This window comes from Carcharhinus amblyrhynchos, chromosome 1 (assembly GCF_965287045.1).
Source record: "Carcharhinus amblyrhynchos chromosome 1, sCarAmb.v2.hapA, whole genome shotgun sequence".
NCBI classification, from domain to species: Eukaryota; Metazoa; Chordata; class Chondrichthyes; order Carcharhiniformes; family Carcharhinidae; genus Carcharhinus; species Carcharhinus amblyrhynchos.
In genome coordinates, this window is record NC_137324.1 from 34045311 (window position 1) to 34064927 (window position 19617).

The following is a 19617-nucleotide window of genomic DNA, read 5'->3' on the forward strand; positions in this document are numbered from 1 at the left end:
TATGCACATATGTACCCTTATGCTCCTGCACCCCCATTAGAGTTGTGCCCTTTGTTTTATACAGTATCTCCATTTTCTTCCTCACAAAATGTATTATTTCACATTTCTCTGCAGTGAACTTCATCTGCCACCTGTCCAGCTTTTGAGGTTCTATACTATCTTTCTCAAACTTAGTGTTTCAAAATTTTGTATAATTTTCACATTTTGGAATTGGTTCCTGTGTAACAATGACTAAATCATTAATATACATCAGGTAAAGCACTTGTCCCAACACTGACCTCTGGGGAACTCCACTACAAACTTCCCTCCAGCCTGAGATGCATCTATTAGCCACTACACTGTGTTTCCTGACATTCAGCCAATTTTGCATCCATGTTATTGTCCCTCATATTCTGTAAGCTATAACTTTTCTCACAGGTCTGTGGTGCAGTGTTCTATCAAATGCCTTTTGAAAGTCCAAGTACAACACATCAGCAACATTGCCCTCATCAACCTTTTCTGTTACCTTTTCAGAATCTCCAGCTGTTTTGTGAAATGTATTTTTTCCTTATGGAACCCATGCTGGCTCTCCTTTATTTAGCCCACATTTGTCCTTGTGACTAATAATTCTACCCTGAATGATAGTGTCCAGAGGTTTCCCTACCACTGAAGTTAAACTGGCTGGTCTATAGTTGTTGGGTTTATCCTTGAATCTTTCTTTGAGCAAGAATAAGATACTTGCAATTCTCCAGTCCTCTGGCACCATCTCTGAGTCTAAAAATTATGGTCAGTATCTCTGTAATTTCCAGTCTTCTCAGTATCCTTGGGTGCATCTCATCCAGCCTAATGCCTAGTCAACTTCAAGTACAGACAGCCTATCCATTATCATTTCCTTATCAATTTGAGTGACCTCCCTGTAAGTGACAGAATTCCCTTCTCTTTCACAGTGGCCTGGGTAGCATCTTCTTTGCTGCTAAAGACTGATGCAAAGTATTAATTTAGTACTTTCTGCCCCCATGCATAAAACTCCCTTTTGTGTCCCTAATTGAGCCTATCCCTCCTTTTACCACCATTTTATTATTTTTATGCATGTAGAAGACTTTAGGATTCCCTTTCATGTTCGTTTCCAGTCTCTTTTCACACTTCCTCTCTGCTTTGCTTACTTGCTTCTTTACCTCCCCCTGGAGCTTCCATATTCAGCCTGGTTCTCAATTGTGTTTTCTACCTGACATAGAAGGTGCATTTAATTTCAACACATGGGGTGGAATGGCTCGGTTGTGGTGGAGGCAGGGCTGTAAATTGTGATGAGTCTTAGAAAAGTCCATTGTCTTTGGCAGGAATGGAAAATCCCATTGGCAGACGGGGCTGGAAAATTCCATCCATTCAATCTGGAAAGTGATGAAAAGCATATTTGAGGAAAGGTTGAGGGACGAAAGTGTAGAGCAGCCATATTCTGTAACTGGGGGTTATAACTTTGAGAGTAGCGCTTACAATCAATTTCTGGAAAATAAATGTAATTACAGGCAGAATATCTGTTGAATCACAATGTAGGCATCGGCACCAATTATTCACATGACATTGTAAGGTGCGAGGACAAAGCTTGGGGTTTGCTTGTCAGCTGAACCCTGAGATTAGATTACTGTCCTCTGTTTAGATTACGATTAGATTACAATCCTCTGACATAACTATATTATTTATATTCCAGATAGCATCTCTAATGACAGCAATATCTTTTGATATTGTGATGCATGCCATGTACCTCTCAGTATATCAGGTTAATCTGACTGAAGAAATACATAAAGATTTATCATCTTCTATCTGATACTGTATCAGATAGTTCTACATTTGAAAATGTCAATAAAAGGCTCCCTCTAACATACTGAACTAGAATAAAAGCCACAATATCCTGTGAACTGTTCAGATCAATACAAAAAATATACCAACAACATTTTAACTAATGGATAGCCACCAAATTCAGTGAAATCATGTCTGGTGTTTAAGTCACAGCCTATCACAAAGATTTAATTTATACAATAGTTTAATGGGACTCTAAATACAACTCAGGGGTGACTTTCATGAATACCTAGTACTTTTTAAAATTTAGTTTCTCCTTCCTTTATTATTTGATCTTCCTTTCCTTAAGTCATGCTGCAGGAAAATTCTATACTAGTCACTCTACAGTGTGTGCGTGTGCTATTCAGTAAATCTTGAACTGCATGGATAGAATCATAGAACCCTACAGTGCAGAAAGAGGCCCTTCGGCCCATCGAGTTTGCACTGAACACAATCCCACCCAGGCCCTACCCTCATATCCCTATATATTATACCCACTAATCCCTCTAACCTATGCATCCCTGGACACTAAGGGGCAATTTCTTAGCATGGCCAATCAACCTAACCCACACATCTTTGGACTATGGGAGGAAACGGGAGCAAACCCACACAGACACGAGGAGAATGTGCAAACTCCACACAGACAGTGACCCAAGCCAGGAATCAAACCCAGGACCCTGGAGCTGTGAAGCAGCAGTGCTAACCACTGTGCTACAGTGCCACTTGGTAGGGATCAATAGGAACGTATTTACTTTGGGGAGTATTGAACTCAAATCAAATTATGCCCCCATTTAACATCCACACATGCACTTTCCACAGGGGTCACTGAATAGTGAAGAGGACTGAAAACCTTGGCTGACTTTTACCTTCCTCAGTTAGGGGTACGAAAATCAATGATATAATCACCCTGGCTGAGACCAACTTACTCAGCACAGATTTGGAATTGAATACTGGTTTTTGCTGACCTGTACAACTCAGTGTGCATTAAGCACTGAGGGTGCCAATACAGGCACTAGGAGAAAGGCCAAATTGTCTTTTTCAAAGGTCTTTTTCTCTCAGATATAAACCATTATTCCATTCCCTTTGATCATAGAAAGAAAGCTGCGTCAGCCAGCTTTCAATTAATTGCTGAAAAATATGCAAGTACATGCCATAATTAATGGAATGGTTACAAAATGTTTTGGGATCTTCTGAGGAATTAAAGGCACTGCATAACGCAATATCAACACCAGCTTATGAAGCTATTTTCCAGTCAAACGCATCGGCTGGAATTTTCTGGCTGTTCATGCTGGCGGGTTCGTTTGGTCCCATTGATGCTGCACCCCTTTTTGTGGGTTTCCCTGATGGCAAGTGGTTTATTCAATGAGAAACCCTGTTCATGACAAAGGCAGGGGGGCTGTACTAGGAAGAGGGCGAGAGCCAGGATAAATGTAGGTGTGGGTGGGGGAGGCGGGGGGTTTAAAAGGAGCTCCCTGAAGACTGATATTTGTTCTTGATTTGCTGCAGGGAGATGTTGGGATTTTCCAAGAGACAGACTACTGTGTTGATATCCTGTACTGTGAAGCTTAGCTGGGATAGATATATCATGCTCATTCTTTCTGGTTGCATTCTTAAAGCATTCTTTCCAGTTGGTATGGTTCCTGCTCTGCCCAAGACTGCAAGAAACTACAGAAGGTCGTGAATGTAGCCCAATCCATCATGCAAACCAGCTTCCCATCCACTGACTCTGTCTACACTTCCCGCTGCCTCGGCAAAGCAGCCAGCATAATTAAGGGCCCCATGCACCCTGGACATATTTCTTTCACCTTCTTCCACCAGGGAAAAGATACAAAAGTCTGAGGTCACGTGCCAACCGACTTAAGAACAGCTTCTTCCCTGTTGCCATCTTACTTTTGAATGGATCTAATTGCATTAAGTTGACCTTTCTCTACACCCTAGCTATGACTGTAACACGACATTCTGCTCTCTCTCATTTCCTTCTCTATGTACGGTACTCTTTCTCTGTATAGCGTGCAAGAAACAATACTTTTCACTGTATACTAATACATGTGACAATAATAAATCAAATAATCTGGACCTGGAACTCATACTTGGTGGAATGGAAGTGGCCGGAGTCAGCGGGGCCTCCCCCTTTTGGATGACTGCCTGTGAATTCAACTAGAGGCTGGGAATATACTTGGGGAGATATTGCTGCCGCAAGATGGCAAGAGGATCCACCACACTTAAATAAGAGGGCATGGACAGAGATGACAACTCTGCTCAGCGCCCATGATGTAGTCTGAAATATTGGACGGAGTGCACAAAAAAGGTCTGTGCTCTGCCAGGGTGAGTATTGATTCCCCGTGTAGTTATGGAGAGATGTGTTTGTGTGTGATAGTACTTTTCAGAGCTCTCATGTGAAATCCTGAACTGAATGTGGCAAATCTTCCTGTGCTAAAGTAGATTTCATGAGAGTAGACAGGATGGCATCTATATGAGGATGAAGTCCCACATTGTGATGGGCACCTGAACTTGCATCTTTAGTGTGGATTGGGAGGATGGAATATTCTGGCATGTGGAAGGGGACGAATGAAATAACTTTTCTCCTTACAGAAGAAAAGGAATCAGGGTGCATAGGATTGAGAACAAATGGGTTCTGGTGTTCTTAATCTGCTGATCCTGCGTCTGGTGGAGGAGCAGATCTTTCAGGTGACTTATGAACGTGGAGCCAGATCCAGTGCTTGCAGTAAGGCAGCGGTCTTAGAGGAGGGCAAGTGTCCAGTAGACAAGAAAGGACCTCCTCTTCCTTCTTGCCCACTCTTCCTCTTCTGAGGAGATCTCTCCAATCAGATACACAATCCCTATCTCAGGCCTGATGCCTGCATAGTTTTTAGCAATGAAGGGGCTTCTCTATAGAAAGCATGTGCAAAGATTTACCCTCCTAGAATTATGCAAATGAATAGAAGTATTCCAGAAATGCTGTGTAATCGACACACTACCAACTCCCATCAGCGCTCCTAACTCCAAGCCTCTCCAAAATCTTTTGGACCTGTTATCCTGCCCTGGATGTAGAATAATTGAAGAATATTTCAGTGATTCACTTTGGAAGCAGTAACAGGAATACAAAGTACTGCCTAATGTTAAGTTACTTCGTAGTGTGGTTGAACAGAGGGATATCTTGGTGTCCATGTGCATATAGATCCCTGAAAGTTGGCATCCAGCTTGATAGGGTTGTTAAGACGACGTACGGTGTGTTAGCTTTTATTGGTAGAGGGATTGAGTTTGGGAGCCATGAAAGCATGTTGCAGCTGTACAAAACTCTGGAGCGGCTGCACTTGGAGTATTGCGTTCAGTTCTGGTCGCTGCATTATAGGAAGGATGTGGAAGCATTGGAAAGGGTGCACAGGAGGTTTACCAGGATGTTGCCTGGTACGGTGGGAAGGTCTTGTGAGGAAAGGCTGAGAGACTTGAGACTGTTTTCGTTAGAGGGAAGAAGGTTAAGAGGTGACTTAATAAGAAACATAAGAAATAGGAGCAGGAGAAGGCCATCTAGCCCTTCGAGCCTGCCCCGCCATTCAATAAGATCATGGCTGATCTGTCGCTGCTCAGTTCCACTTTCCCGCCCTCTCCCCATAACCCTTAATCCCCTCTCTTATCAAAAACCCATCAACCCACGTCTTAAAAATATTTAGCGAGGTAGCCTCCGCCACTTCAACGGGCAGAGAATTCCAGAGATTCACCACCCTTTGAGTGAAGAAGTTCCTCCTCAACTCCGTTCTAAACCGCCCCCCCTTTATCTTGAGGCTGTGCCCCCTAGTCCTACTGTCTTTTTTGAGCGGGAAGAGTCTCTCCACCTCTATCCTATCCACCCCATTCATCATCTTATACGTCTCAATGAGATCTCCCCTCATTCTTCTAAACTCTAACGAGTACAAGCCTAGTTTATTCAGCCTCTCCTCATAGCTCAACCCCCTCAACTCCGGTATCAGCCTAGTAAACCTCCTCTGCACTCCCTCCAAGGCCAAAATATCCTTGCGCAGGTGCGGCGCCCAAAACTGCACACAGTACTCCAGCTGCGGCCTCACCAATGCCCTATACAGCTGCAGCAAGACCTCCCTACTTTTATATTCAATCCCCCTCGCTATGAAGGCCAGCATCCCATTTGCCTTCCTGACCACCTGCTGCACCTGCAAGCTGGGTTTTTGCGACTCATGCACAAGGACCTCGAGGTCCCTCTGCACCGTCGCCTGCTGCAGTTTTTCGCCCCGTAAGTAACAGTCCTTCCTACCATTCTTCCTACCAAAGTGGACCACCTCGCACTTGCCAACATTAAATTCCATTTGCCATTTCCTGGCCCATTCGCCCAGCCTATCTAGATCCTTCTGCAGACTCTCCACACCCTCCGCACAATTTGCCGTTCCCCCAATCTTGGTGTCATCAGCAAATTTCGACACCCTACACTCGGTTCCCTCCTCCAGATCATCTATATAAATGGTTAAAAAGCTGAGGCCCCAGCACCGACCCCTGGGGCACTCCACTAGTCACCATCCGCCAATCCGAATAGCACCCATTGACCCCCACTCTCTGCCTCCTATTTGACAACCAATCCTCTATCCACGCTAACACCCTACCCCCAACTCCATGTCCCTCGACCTTCTGCAATAACCTCTTGTGAGGTACTTTGTCAAACGCCTTCTGAAAATCTAGAAAGACCACATCCACCGGCTCTCCTCTAAGATGATCAGAGGATTAGATAGGGTGGATAGTGTGAACCTCTTCCCTCGGATGGAGATGGCTAGCATGAGGGAACATAGCTTTCAATTGAGGGGTGATAGATATAGGACAGATGTCAGAGGTAGGTTCTTTACTCAGAGAGTAGTAAGGGCGTGGAATGCCCTGCCTGCAACAGTAGTAGATTCGCCAATATTAAAGGCATTTAAATGGTCATTGGATAAACATATGGATGATATTGGAATAGTGTAGGTTAGTTGGGCTTTAGATTGGTTTCAAGGTCGGCGTGACATTGAGGGCTGAAGGGCCTGTACTGTACTGTAATGTTCTATGTTCTATGAATGTGAAGGCCATTTGGCTTTTTGGCCCATGTACCAACTGTAAAAGTGGACAGGCCTTTCAAAATCACAGTGAATTGGAGTTTCAATGGCCTTAACTGGCCTTTTAAATGCTGGCGGGCACGCTTCCTATTTCCATGCGCGTCCACCATCCTAAATATCGCAAGTTAGCGTGATGACACGGAGAAGCTCTCATACCCCATTTCACGACTGATGCTTTTGATAGAATCATAGAATCCCTACTGTGAAGAAGGAGGCCATTCGGCTCATTGAGTGACACGGACAACAATCCCACCCCAGGCCCTATCCCCATAACCCCACGTATTGACCCTGCTAATCCCACTGACACTAAGGGGCAATTTAGCATTGCCAATCAGCAAGGCAAAATAAATATTCTGACCATGGATATTGTAATTTATAATTCTGACCATGGACCATAGTTAAAATAAGACTTTTGGTGAGTCTGGTTTCTGCTGAAAAGGTGTTTTTGACCGTAAAATGTTCTTTGCAAGGTGACTGATACATAGGCATGAATACAGGACAGACAGGATTCTTTAACTTAGACCAAAGACAGTCATTAATGAGAATAAAAGAGTTTCAAATCTTTTATTAATACAGGAGTCAGTGAGACTATCTGCCTATCAGGTTGACAATGCCATGGCAAAATAGAAGACATTAATCTCCTCAAAAAAAATACTAGCAATGACTGCTCATCGCCCCTTCACAATTTCATAACAATTGTCTTTCCATCAAACTCTGACATTCATTGCCTGGGGATCACACAAGACAGTCATCAAGTGGCCATAAACCATTAGCTGCCATCATTTCACTCCTGCGCTTTGATGGGCTTCCCAAACTCCGGCTGATTTCATTTTCAAATGTCAAACCGCAGTGAAAATTTTATGACAGGGAAATGTCACTATCTAATGCGAGAAAAGCCAGGCCAAGCGGCGGCTGATGTGTTCGAACCTCAAGCGCTATAAATTATTTTCACATAAAAATATAAATAGATTTGAAAATTCAATTTAAAATTTCTTTGTAATAATTAACCTGGGAGTTGTAAGAATGAGGGAAAAATTCATAGGGCAGAATTTCTGGTCCTGTCAAAGTCAATGGATTTTTGAATGGCTTGCCCCATTTGATACCCCCTCCTTCTTACTGTGATGGCACCGTAAAATTCCACCCACAATCATCGTACAACGATATTCCCATTCACCTTTAACAGAATAAAACAAAACAAGATTATACATTTTGCATAACTCGGTCTTCTATCCTGAGATCCAACTTACATCAAGAATTCCACTGCCAGATCCTATCCCATAATATCACCGGAGTTACTTATCACCAGAGCCCTTGACAACTTTTAACTACTTCCCCAACACAGGAAAATCCAATCCAAACCCTGGTCCTGGCCATATTGTTGAGCGTGCCAGCACGCACACAGATGGCATTCACTACAAGTATGCAAAGTATGCATGACATGAGACATCAGTGTTGTCATTTTGGAGCTTAAGGCTACAGCTAATGCCCTCTCTTAATCGTGCATGAGTGAACATGTACTCAGCAGCAGGAAGGACACCCGCCCCCACCAATGTCATTTAAAAGAATCCTCACTAATTTCAGAGCAGTTGTTGACTGATTTTAACTAGTGGTTGCTATGCTTGTACAAACATTTGGTGCTCTGTTGATTGAAGTTGAAAAGTCTATTGGGGATGATGTGACAATTTCTGGAGGAGAAGGTGCTGGCTTGAAGGTTTCTGCACAATTCACTTGTTCTCAGACCACAGTAACATTCCCTTTGGAAAACAAGGTGAAGGTGAGAACGAGCAGAGGGCAAGCTACAAGAAATGGGAGAAAGAAGAGAAGGGGAAGGGCTTTAAGCAAGAGGTTATATCCATCCTACCACAACCAGAACATATTCAACACCGGTGCTTTCATTCTTACAGAAATCTGTCACTGTCTGCAGTCACAAATGTAAAGTGGCACAGCGGTTAGTTGCCTCACAGTGTGAGGGGCTCGGGTTCAATTACGGCCTTGGGTGATTGTCTGTGTGGAGTTTGCACGTTCTCCCCATGTCTGCCTGGGTTTCCTCCAGGTGCTCCGGATTCCTCCCTCACTTCAAAGATGTGCAGGTTAGATGGATTTGCCATGATCAATGTGCGGGATTGCAGGGATGGGGTGGGGGAATTGGGCCTGAGTGGAGTGTTCTTTCAGTGGGATCAGTGCAGACTCAATGGGCTGAATGGCCTCCTTCTGTGCTGTAGGAATTCTGACCTCACAACAAAGCAAAGACCACACTGTAGCAGCTAGAGCTGGAGATAACTGCACCATCTCAGACTTTTCTGTCCCCTCTTGGATAAGGGAGATCATCGGCACTTTCTATTCATCTCACTCTTCTGGTCAGCAGCAGGTGGCATGGAGCGCAACACTTTGCGTGGTTTGCAGAATTTCCCACGGTGCAGAGCTTTTCAAGCATTTTCTGTTTTCAAAACCAGATCTCTTCAGAAATTCAGTAACTTCACAGAATGGTGTAGCAGAGTCGGGGGTCGAATAGGTGGCTTTTGGATCTTTTATAGTGGAATGAATTTTATTTAATAACACAGTTTAAATATGCCTTTAACAAATAAAGTAGCCCACCTATTAACAGTTGAACTATATTTATAAATGAAAGAAGGCAACTTTACTTTTTATTTTATGTTCCAGCTCCAACTAAGCCCCATTCATAACTGGATCAAATCTACTTTTAAATAAACACAGTTAGCAAACTCAGACGTACTTGCTTAAACATTTGTTAACAGTCCTGAACATTTCAAAGAGAGATGCAGTTCCAGAAGCCTGCAAAATCCTCCTAACTTCAACAAGGCTTCAGCTGCTTCTGGCAAAAGTCTTCTTCTGCTACAGACCCAGAACTGCACATTAACCACATGGGGAGGCAAAGATAGCATGATACTGGCACTGGGCGAGTAATCCAGAGGCTCAGGGTAAAGCTTTGCGGACCCGGGTTTGAATCCCAACATGGTAGATGGCAAAATTTGAATTCAATGAGAATAAAAATTTGGAATTAAGAATCCATGAAACCAATCAATTGTCATTAAAAACCCATCTGGTTCACTAGCGTCATTTCGGGAAAAAAATCTGCTGTCCTTACCTGGGCTGGCCTACATGCAATTCCAGACCCACAGTAATGTGGTTGACTCTTAAATGCCCCTGGAAATGGCCTAGCAAGCCATTCAATTCAAGGGTATTCAGGGAGGGACAATAAATGCTCAAACAGCCAGCGATGCCCACATCCCATGATCAAATAAAAAAAACACATGGCCTGTCAATCACTCTAATCAGAAATCCCTGGGGAACTTAAATAAACATAAGTCCATTAACTCTAGTTAACGTAACTACTCGCAAGGCTAAAGTGAGTAATTATCCCATTCTCCCAGCATCTGAGATGCATTCCCTCCTGACATACCTGTAGTATATAACTGAATTCTTTAAACCACAAAAAAAACCCATGTCAACTGCACCATCATCACCACAATAAGACAAACCCCTCATCCCTACAGTACTTTCTCTGAAGAACTTCCAATGCAAGCATGTCCCTCTTTAAGTAAGGTAACCAAACTGTACACAATTGTCTCACTCGTGTCCTGTACAGTTGTAGCAAGATTTCCTTCCTTTTATGCTCCATCCGTTTTGCAATAAAGGCCAACAATCTAATTATGTTCCTAATTATTAGTTACGTCTGCACTCTAATTTCTTGTGATTCACATACAAGAGGTACACAAATAAGAAAAAGCAAGACCACAAATCAGAATTTCCCCACAAGGAACTTATCACAAATACCAACCTCTCAACCGACTCTGTTTGACATGAAGATAAATTTAAAACACTAAGGGATGTTTGGAAAAGCAGTGCTATGAGGGTCATATTCCTTTGCCAAGCTAGGAACAGTGGTTTAAAAAAATGTATCTATCACTTCTCAAATACCACATGCTGCTAACTTACTATACATCTGCTCCAAGTCCACCACATGCCATTATAAACTCATTATTTACCATGTCTTTAATGAGATGCAAATCAAAACAAAAGTGATCCACACCATTGTGCATCACATTATTGAAATTAGCCACCATAATAGGATAGCAATTTTATTAACAATTTTAGAATTCCACTCTTAAAGAATAATTTAATTTAAAAGCCAGAGGAAGTCCTGATTAACACACCGAGTTGAAAAACATCATAATTCTGAACCTTAGACTGCTGCTTGGTAAGCAGTAGTAGAGTAACAGAAGTCTAATCAAAATCATAGTAAAGATCTAAATGATGCTATTTACACACTTTAGAAATATGACATATTTTTAAAGATCATATATTTACCTGGTGCTGCAGGGGTAGTATATGGGTTTTGCCCCCAGTCTTTCCTGTTAGTCCTTAGCACAGGTCCATTCTTCTCTCGATATGATCCAAAACCCTCAAAGTGCCTTTTTCTACTCCCACTTAATTCACTTTCCCGCTTTTCAATCATGCTGCTTGCAGACTGCAGATCCCCATACAGGTCCATGGAGGTCTCCCGCCTTGTACGGGTCTCAGTGCTGGTGAACCTTCTTACGCAGGCATTGATTGACTCGCTGACCGAATCATTTTTTTCTGTAGTCCTTGTCCATTGCGGCAAGTCAGAGAAGGCTAATTTTGATGAGGTGTCTATGTCAAAGATGTTCTTTGATGTCTTTTGTCCCGTGTACATCGGTTCAACATACTGCTGTCTCAGTTTTTCCTTCGATTTTCCTTTGTCAGCGCTCAGTGTAAGGTCTTTGTCGCAGCCTTCTAGTTTCTGGTGTACTAAAGCTTTAGCAAAATCAGATTTACACCCAAAGAGCTCACCCAGATCTTCCCGTGACCCAATCAGCCGGTCGTCTCGATGTTTATGTTTGTGCTTGTGTTTGCGTTTGTGGATTCGGCTGCCGGGCATTCCAGTGCCACCACCTCTTTGTGACGTTAAGGAAGGCTGTACGGTATTTAAATCCATCCCATGAGAAGGCTGCAAATGCATGGCATGTTTTACCTTGTGTTTGGCAGTAGTTGGCATTTTTAAGTGGGAGCTGGCATGGTACTGGGGTGGAGGCATCGTAGGCCTCATGAAGGGAGTCGATGACCCAAGTGCATGAGACAAGTAAAAAGGAGCTGAATATTGCCCATAATACCCAAGGTTCATCATGCCTGTAGCAATAGGCATTGATGTATAAGGCATGCCATAGGGTGCATAGTAACTCCCGCTGGGTAGTGGGTACCCAAAACCCTGTAAGAAAGGCACCTTTGTCATAGTCTCTTGGGCTTTAGGAGGTCTACCACGCCTTTTCTTAGACTTAAGATCAGCAGTCCGGCGAAGATAGTGTAATGGATCATAATGAATGTATGGCACAGGATAGTAATGATCAAAGTTGACCCTAAAAATACTGGGATATGGGTTATCAGCATAAAAAGAATAGCTTCTGTGAGAAATGCGAAATACCTGGAACTTTGCAATTAGTTCTTCCAGATCAGCTATGAACTGCAGGTCATCCCTGCTCTGCATCTGCAGGCTTTTTCTCTTCCGTCTATGCTTCTGTTTCTTCATATTTTCATGAATACGATAATCATCTATAAGCAGATGTTTCTGTCTGTGACTGTGCTTTCCTTTTGTACCAGGATCCACAGCTGCACCTTCTGAGGGATCAAGTGTGCAAAAGTCAAAGGAGTATTTGCGGCGTGATTCCATACTCTTCTCTGCCTGATCAGAAGTGCTGTTGTTGTCTGTTCCAATTCCACTATCACTGGGTATCGTTTCCTCGCTGTGAGACTCACTGATAGGTGACAGTGTTATCTCCTTCAAGGAAGCTGCCTCAGATAAATGAGAAGGAGAGTTTGCCAGAAGCCTTGGAGGAGACAACTTCCAAGTGCTTGCATGCAAGCTTTTTGGGTTTTTTATAGGAAGTGCACTAATTGGCTGAAGGTTTGGCATTGCCTTTGACTCAGATAAGTTGGTCTCACTGCTGACAGGGCTGAGATTTCCTGCAGGCCCCATTACCTGGGAAAGTGATGGTTGGGCAGTGTTTGGTGACACTGTTCCAATCAGCTGTGAACCAAAAGGCACAGTCGGATTTTCTGAATGGGCAGAAATTGGCTTCGAATACTTCTCAGCACCTTTGTTTCCGTTTTGCTGCAGCTGTACCATGGCTTTTGGTTTTCTTCCTCGTTTCTTGCCAATATAAATAGTCCCTCTCTTGCTAACATTGATCTGTTTCCCTAACTTGGTCTCAAGCACAGATGAGATTGTTGATATAGCACTGGAGGACTGTACTTTCTTTTTTAGCACTGTGTTATTAGAACAGGACAGAATTTGATTTAAAATATTCTTCCGTTTCATGGTTTTCATTTTATTGATAGTTCTGATTGTTTTCTTATCCAGAACATTTATTTTTCTATCCTTTTTGGGAAGCGATGTGTCTTTAGGCTCTAAGGTGACAGAATCCATTGGTATCAGTTTACCAGGGCTTTTTCTTTTCTTCTTTTTCTTACTACCATTGGGAGACTCACAACAAATGGGGCTAACTGGGCTGGTGGCAGTTCCTTCGTGTATAGTCTCAACAGTAAGTAAAGGTTGCTTCTTTGGTCTTCCCCGTTTCTTCTTCATGGGAGTAATAACTGTAAGACTATCTGTGTTAGAATACAATGGACTAGCTGGAGTTATAGGATAGGCGGAAGGCGGCTCCACAACTGTATTTTCTTGCTGTGCAACACTATTTTCTTTCAGAAGACTTAAGGTTTTGCATTTGGCAGAAATGGTGCTGTTTTTAGTTGAATGCTTTGAATGCTTCATTTCTGTGGAGCCTCTTCTGCTTTTGGTGGGATCTATGAAAACAGGCGATGCCAATATTGCTGTTGGTTTCCGAACTCTATTGCCGTTATTTGACAGATCAGCCAATTCACCAGCTCTCCCTACCGCGAGGTTGAGTTGACCAAGTTCCTTCTGCATGCTTCTGCTTTGCTGCTTGATGACCTTGCTGCTAACGTGGCTTACAGCATCTCCAGCACTGGAAAAGTTGCTACTAACAGCATTTTTCACATTTGATTCAGCACATGCTGGTTCTGAATGTATGGTTTTATCTATGGTTGCTTTTGATAGCTGTCCCTTTCTTGTTCTGGTACCAGTAGACGCTGCAGCCTGTGGTTGTATTGGGATTCTGATCATTACAGAACTTGAATCCTTTTCCTGGCTGCTCATTGTGTTGGGCCTGCAAGGAGAAGCTCTTGATGGTGGCTCTGAGTTCGCACCATGACCTGCTAAAATGTCTTTCCTTCCTTTTGCAATCCCGCGAAGTTCTAACTCTATTCCCTTTTGACCATTTTTATCCCACTCTGCCGAGTTGTCTGTTACCTGGTTTTTAGAGCACTTGGTATCTCTCCTGCAGGATTTTCCTGCTCCACTCCCATGTGTCTGTTCCATGGGCTCTGAAAACTCTTTGCATTTGTCCTTTGATTTTGTTGGTATAGCTGTAGTTTCTGGGTGACCAGTGGACTGGGACAGTTTAGTCGTCACCAGCCGGTTAGTATTGCCAATGGCCAGTCCAGCACTACCATTTATAAACTGATTCCAAGTACATCCAGGAACAGGCCTGTTCAACTGTGATTTTGCAAAGTCACAGAATTGATCAGAAATGGAATTTGTGTTAGCAGTGCTTGCTACTTCCCTTCTGGCATCAACATCTGTCGCATTACTCTGGAAAGTAGGGGAGACTCCAGACGTTGAAGACCATTCGTGCTGAATCTGGTTAATTCTCTCCTGGTACTTTGGTTTCACACTGCCAGAACCAAAGTCAGGTTGCAGTCTTGAGGGAACTTCACTGAATCGCACCTCAGGTTGGTTGTGAGACCTTGATGCGCCCTGTAAAAAGGATAAAAAAAACCCTTTAGTAAACATGACCTTCTCCTGTGATGAATTACACAGAACAATAACACCACACCTGGAGTGAACACAATTCTGGTTACGAGGTTCAGACGTCAACAGGGAGACAGCACACAGTTTGCCGGTGGTGGCATCCTCTGGTCCTGTCACTATCAATGGAAATTCCCATTGGAGCCACCCCACGCTGCTGGGAAACCCACGACAGCGGGAGCACTGTCGGTGGGCCAAGTGAGTCCCATTGGTGTGAATGGCTGGAGACTCCTGGCCTAAATTACTCAAAGCGATTTTTAAAAATTTACCAAGCCATTTCTTGGTCAGATTTGGGAAGTCAATCCCTTCATTTTATAAATATCTTTCACAACCTTCATCTTGGGGCCTCCATGAAGGCCTGCAAATGAGCCTCACTAGCAGAAACCTGTCCTTGGGGGATGGTGATCAGTTTTTGTTTCTAAGTGAGCACAAAGAGCACAGAAACCTGATTTGAACTGAGTGCAATTTGCACTTAAAGTTCCACGATATTTGGCAGCAGTTACATCAACATCAGGGGACTTGCACTGAAAAAAAACAGGCTAATTGAGTGAAAACCCTCGGCCCTAATGTTGCTGCATTGTACACACCCGAGCCATATCCCTGATAGAACTACTCAGCACATGAAAGTCAGATTGGCACAACATGATTTTCAAATATCAAACAGAATTCCAGACCATTAAGCATTATTCCGGAGAGGAACCCCACTGTTACTTGTCACTAGGCCAGGTAATGACATACTCCTGTCTTTCCCTCATACTAACACCACTAACTGTTAGGATTAAGTTACTTGATTTTAGCCCCCAGTTTATTTTCTTTCCTGAATGTGTTGACTCATACAGGTGCATTTTGGGGAAGTGCTACCTGCACTCCACCACCTTCTCTCTGATCTGCTATATCTCTCTTCATGATAATGGTAAAGTTAAACTATACAAGATGGCAGGCTTTTTAATTTTAGACGTTGCCTCAGTTGAGTCCAATCTCATTTGTACCAAGTATCCTCAAGGGTCACGAGACAGTGATCATGTTCTAAGGCTGTTTTTGTTTCTCCTGACCCAAAGTTATTGGTAGATCAACTTACACAACATAGAGCGGGTGCAAATGTGGGACATGATTTAACCTGAACACCTCAGTACCATATCAGGCAACTGTCTTATCCTCAAGATAAACAAGGGATCTGTGGCTTGTGTTTTACACAGATCAAGTTGTGCATTGGTTTTAACTGGACAAAGCAGAAACCAGAGTGATTTGGTGCCCAAGTATAAGATGCAGTTACAGCAGGACGCCAGTGTCAAATAATGGATCACATCTGAATCCAATGAAACACTTGAGATTTTTGTTTTAATGGCATACTTTGTGAATCAGCCACACTTCCATCTGAGCAGTTTATTTCTCAGGCAAAATCCTTTATTAAGAGGCCGCGTGTACTGAGATAAGCTGCTGGTTAGCGCGTCTATAATTGCTTCCTGCTGCGATTCTCAAACATCTGAACCCATTGCTCTATTCATTTGCATATATTAATAAATTTAAAGCTTAAAACAACATACACTGCTGATTGTTCTTCTGGGTTAATTACAACATGCTCTCCATGTGGAGCCATATTGAAAGCAGTCAGATGTTCAGAGCCTTCCGTCAGAGAATTTGTTTTTTTTTAAATTAATAACATCAGTGACTGGTCTAGTCTGCAGCAAAACACTCGTCTCCAGGGAAGCAGCTCCCTTTCAATGCCCTTTTCCCTCAAAAAGAAACGTCAGATAGATGATATCTCATAAGTGAAAACCAGCCCTCATTCAAAAATACCACAAGAATAGTTTCCAAATATTCGCTGATGACTGATTGCCACTGGAAACCTGTCTCCTTTTCAAACGCCACTGGACCTGCTGGGCATTGAGAGGATTTCTGTCTCTTTAAAAATGTAGATTTGACACTTCACTGTTCAGAATATTTAATACCTGTCCCAATCTTCAAACTTCAGAGCATTTACTTATAAAAGATACAGTTAATACTTCCTTGAAAAATAGTATATTGGATCAAAAGGTGTGAAGAAGTGAAATCTTTTGAAAAATAATTCCTCTGCTGACTTTTTTTGTATTAAATCAATCTCAATTATCGACCTCCAGCTGCTGACGGCCCGCAGAAAGCTGTATTAAACCTCCGTTTGTCAAATATCAAAGTCTGACCTCTCACTGGCGTAACGATAGGTAATTGTATGTGAAGTCAGCCATCATGTAGAGTGAAATACGCTTCGCCCATTCAGCCAGAACTGTTTTTGCTATGTTTTCACCCCCGAGGCATCATTTCTAGTCACTGATACGGCTGCAAGTGTCATGAATTGATTTGGAAACACCCTGCAATGGTGGCCTGCCAAAACTGAGTGCAACAGCAGAGATGGGGGGAGTGGGTGGGGAAGGATGCTGAAGCCGAAACCAGGTGATTAGGCTCAAGCCGCTCACCTTGTCCTTGTCTTCAGAAAGCCAACACTGAGCAGAAACCAGTGGCTGTCCCCGCAGATCAGTGATGAAGTTGCAGGGAAACTGAGAAAAGAAGATTTATTGCAAACGCAGCCAGTCACCTTCCAGCAGTCTCATTATTTCTGAATACAGCAAGCTTCTTCTGCAGCACTCTGGCTCCCCTACTCCTCCCCCCCACTACCTTACCCCTTAATTCTCACACTTAGCATGCAGTACATGTCAGAAAAGCTGTAATCGGGCCAATAAAATGCTCGCCTGTTCACAAGGGTCACACTGATGCGCTTGTTTGGTTGTGCTGTCTATCTGCTTCAATCGAGTCGACTGAATTATGCCAGTTCTGTGTCGGGGCCCCAAATCACACAGGAAGGTGAATTTTTTTTAGTGCAGTGGACTGGGAGATTGTCGCCGTGGTGGTGGTGGTGGTGATGGTGATGGGGGCGGGGGCAGAATTGGGGCTGGGCCTAGGAATAGTTGTGGGGGGGCCCGGGGCAGTGATCGGGCTGTGGGGGTGGTGGAGAGCAGGTTTTGCAGGGCTGGCCAGTAATCGAGAGGCCGTCAGTGCAGGGCCACTGCGCACGTGCCGATCTTGGCACTGACAGATCAGCGCATGCGCAGTAGCCCGCTCAGTGCCTTGCTGCCGGCTCGCCAGCGGGAATAGGTCACACTCACTAAAATGTAATGATATTTGCGGTGATGGCCTCTGCAGTGCACAGAATATGGGAGGTTCTTCTCTGAACTCCCACTGAAAGAAACAGCGTGAATTACTCCAGTTTTCACACAAATCCGACACTCTGAATTATTTTGGGAGAATTCCGTCCGACATCTAAAACCTTAATGTTCACCATTTTTTGTCACACTACAAGACTCATTTGGACACAACTATTAGGTGATTTAGCAGACGAGCCAGCTTCTTTATTTAACTGCTGTCTTATTTTCAATGTACGAGTAACTACTCTGATGCTTTCAAACAGGGAGGCTGCACAGCAATTTGAGTTCAGGCCTACCCTGTTTGCAGCAAATCACTTCTACAGAAAGAAAATAAAATCCGAGTTATTACACACTTAGAAAATTGCTGGCCTTATATTTGACACCACTGTCAACACTTTCTGTACTAACAGCAGAAGGCCATTCTGTACTTTGCGTCAGTGCAATTAAAGACTTACCACCAGCATCAGAACAAAGGAAAAATAGTGTTGTTGGAAAATAGCACTGCAATGCATTAAAAGGAATAATACTGCCAGGATATAAAGTGGATCAGCATTTCTCACACCTCAGTTTTATGTGGCTCAATTAAGGGCCTGGTACAAGGCATTAGACCACAATTTTTAAAAATGCAACTAAGCCAATGCTAATGTAACAAGAGTCATGCAAGAGTGCCCCTATTTGTTTACAGAAGGAGCTATAGACAAAAACCAGCAAGAACTTCAATGGGCAGGAAGTGGCTACAGCTCTCCACTGTATACTCCAATGATGCTGATTCACCATCACTTCAAACCAAACCTTAATTCATATGCTTACCCTAGTACCACCAATCTACTGTGAAGATAATGTGGATTGTTTTTGACAGATAATAATGCAGGTATCATTGCTTGACTACTCACACCTGCATTAGTGCCCAGAGCTGTCCAGGATATTGACTGACTTCCTGGTACTCAAAATTAAAGATGCTGCATTCAAACTGATTCCTCAAGCCTCTGTACGTGCAAATGAATGACCCAATTATGCACTGTTTACAACAGTTTCAAAACCACTGGTGGTTGTTGATTAAAAACGGAACTAGGCTACAGAACAATACGATTCAATCCACTTTCTCATAAGAAAGTGGCATGGTGGCACAGTGGTTGGCACTGTTGCCTCACAACTCCAGGGACTTAAGTTTGATTCCCGGCTTGGGTCACTGTGTGGAGTTTGCACATTCTCTGCGTTTCTGCATGGGTTTCCTCTGGGCGCTCCAGTTTCCTCCCACAGTCCAAAGATGTGCAGTTTGGTCATGCTAAATTGCTCCTTAGTGTCCCGGGACGCATAGGGTAGCGGGATTAGCGGGGTAAATATGTGGGGTTGCGGAGATAGGGCCTAGGTAGGATTGTGATTGGTGCAGACTCGATGGGCCAAATGGCCTCCTTCTGCACTATGAAGAACAGAAAGCACAAAATGCTGTTTTACAGACTCCCAAGAGCTGGATTTTCAAGTCCGAGGTGGGAATTGAGAGCTGGTATAAATCGCAGATGGCATGGTGGCACAGTGGTTAGCACTACTGCCTTACAGCGCCAGGGACTCAGGTTCAATTCCCAGCTTGGGTTACTGTCTGTGTAGAGTTTGCATG

The 19617-nt window shown here is 43.5% G+C and overlaps 1 protein-coding gene across 1 annotated transcript in view; it reads right to left on the reverse strand.

Moving 5' to 3' along the window:
• setbp1 (SET binding protein 1) overlaps nt 1–19617 on the reverse strand; it is a 294120-nt gene that overhangs the window by 72130 nt on the left and 202373 nt on the right. The window contains exon 3 of the mRNA XM_080208466.1: nt 11232–14775. Coding sequence (XP_080064592.1) covers nt 11232–14775 — 3544 coding nt within the window. The remainder of the gene's footprint in view (nt 1–11231; nt 14776–19617) is intronic.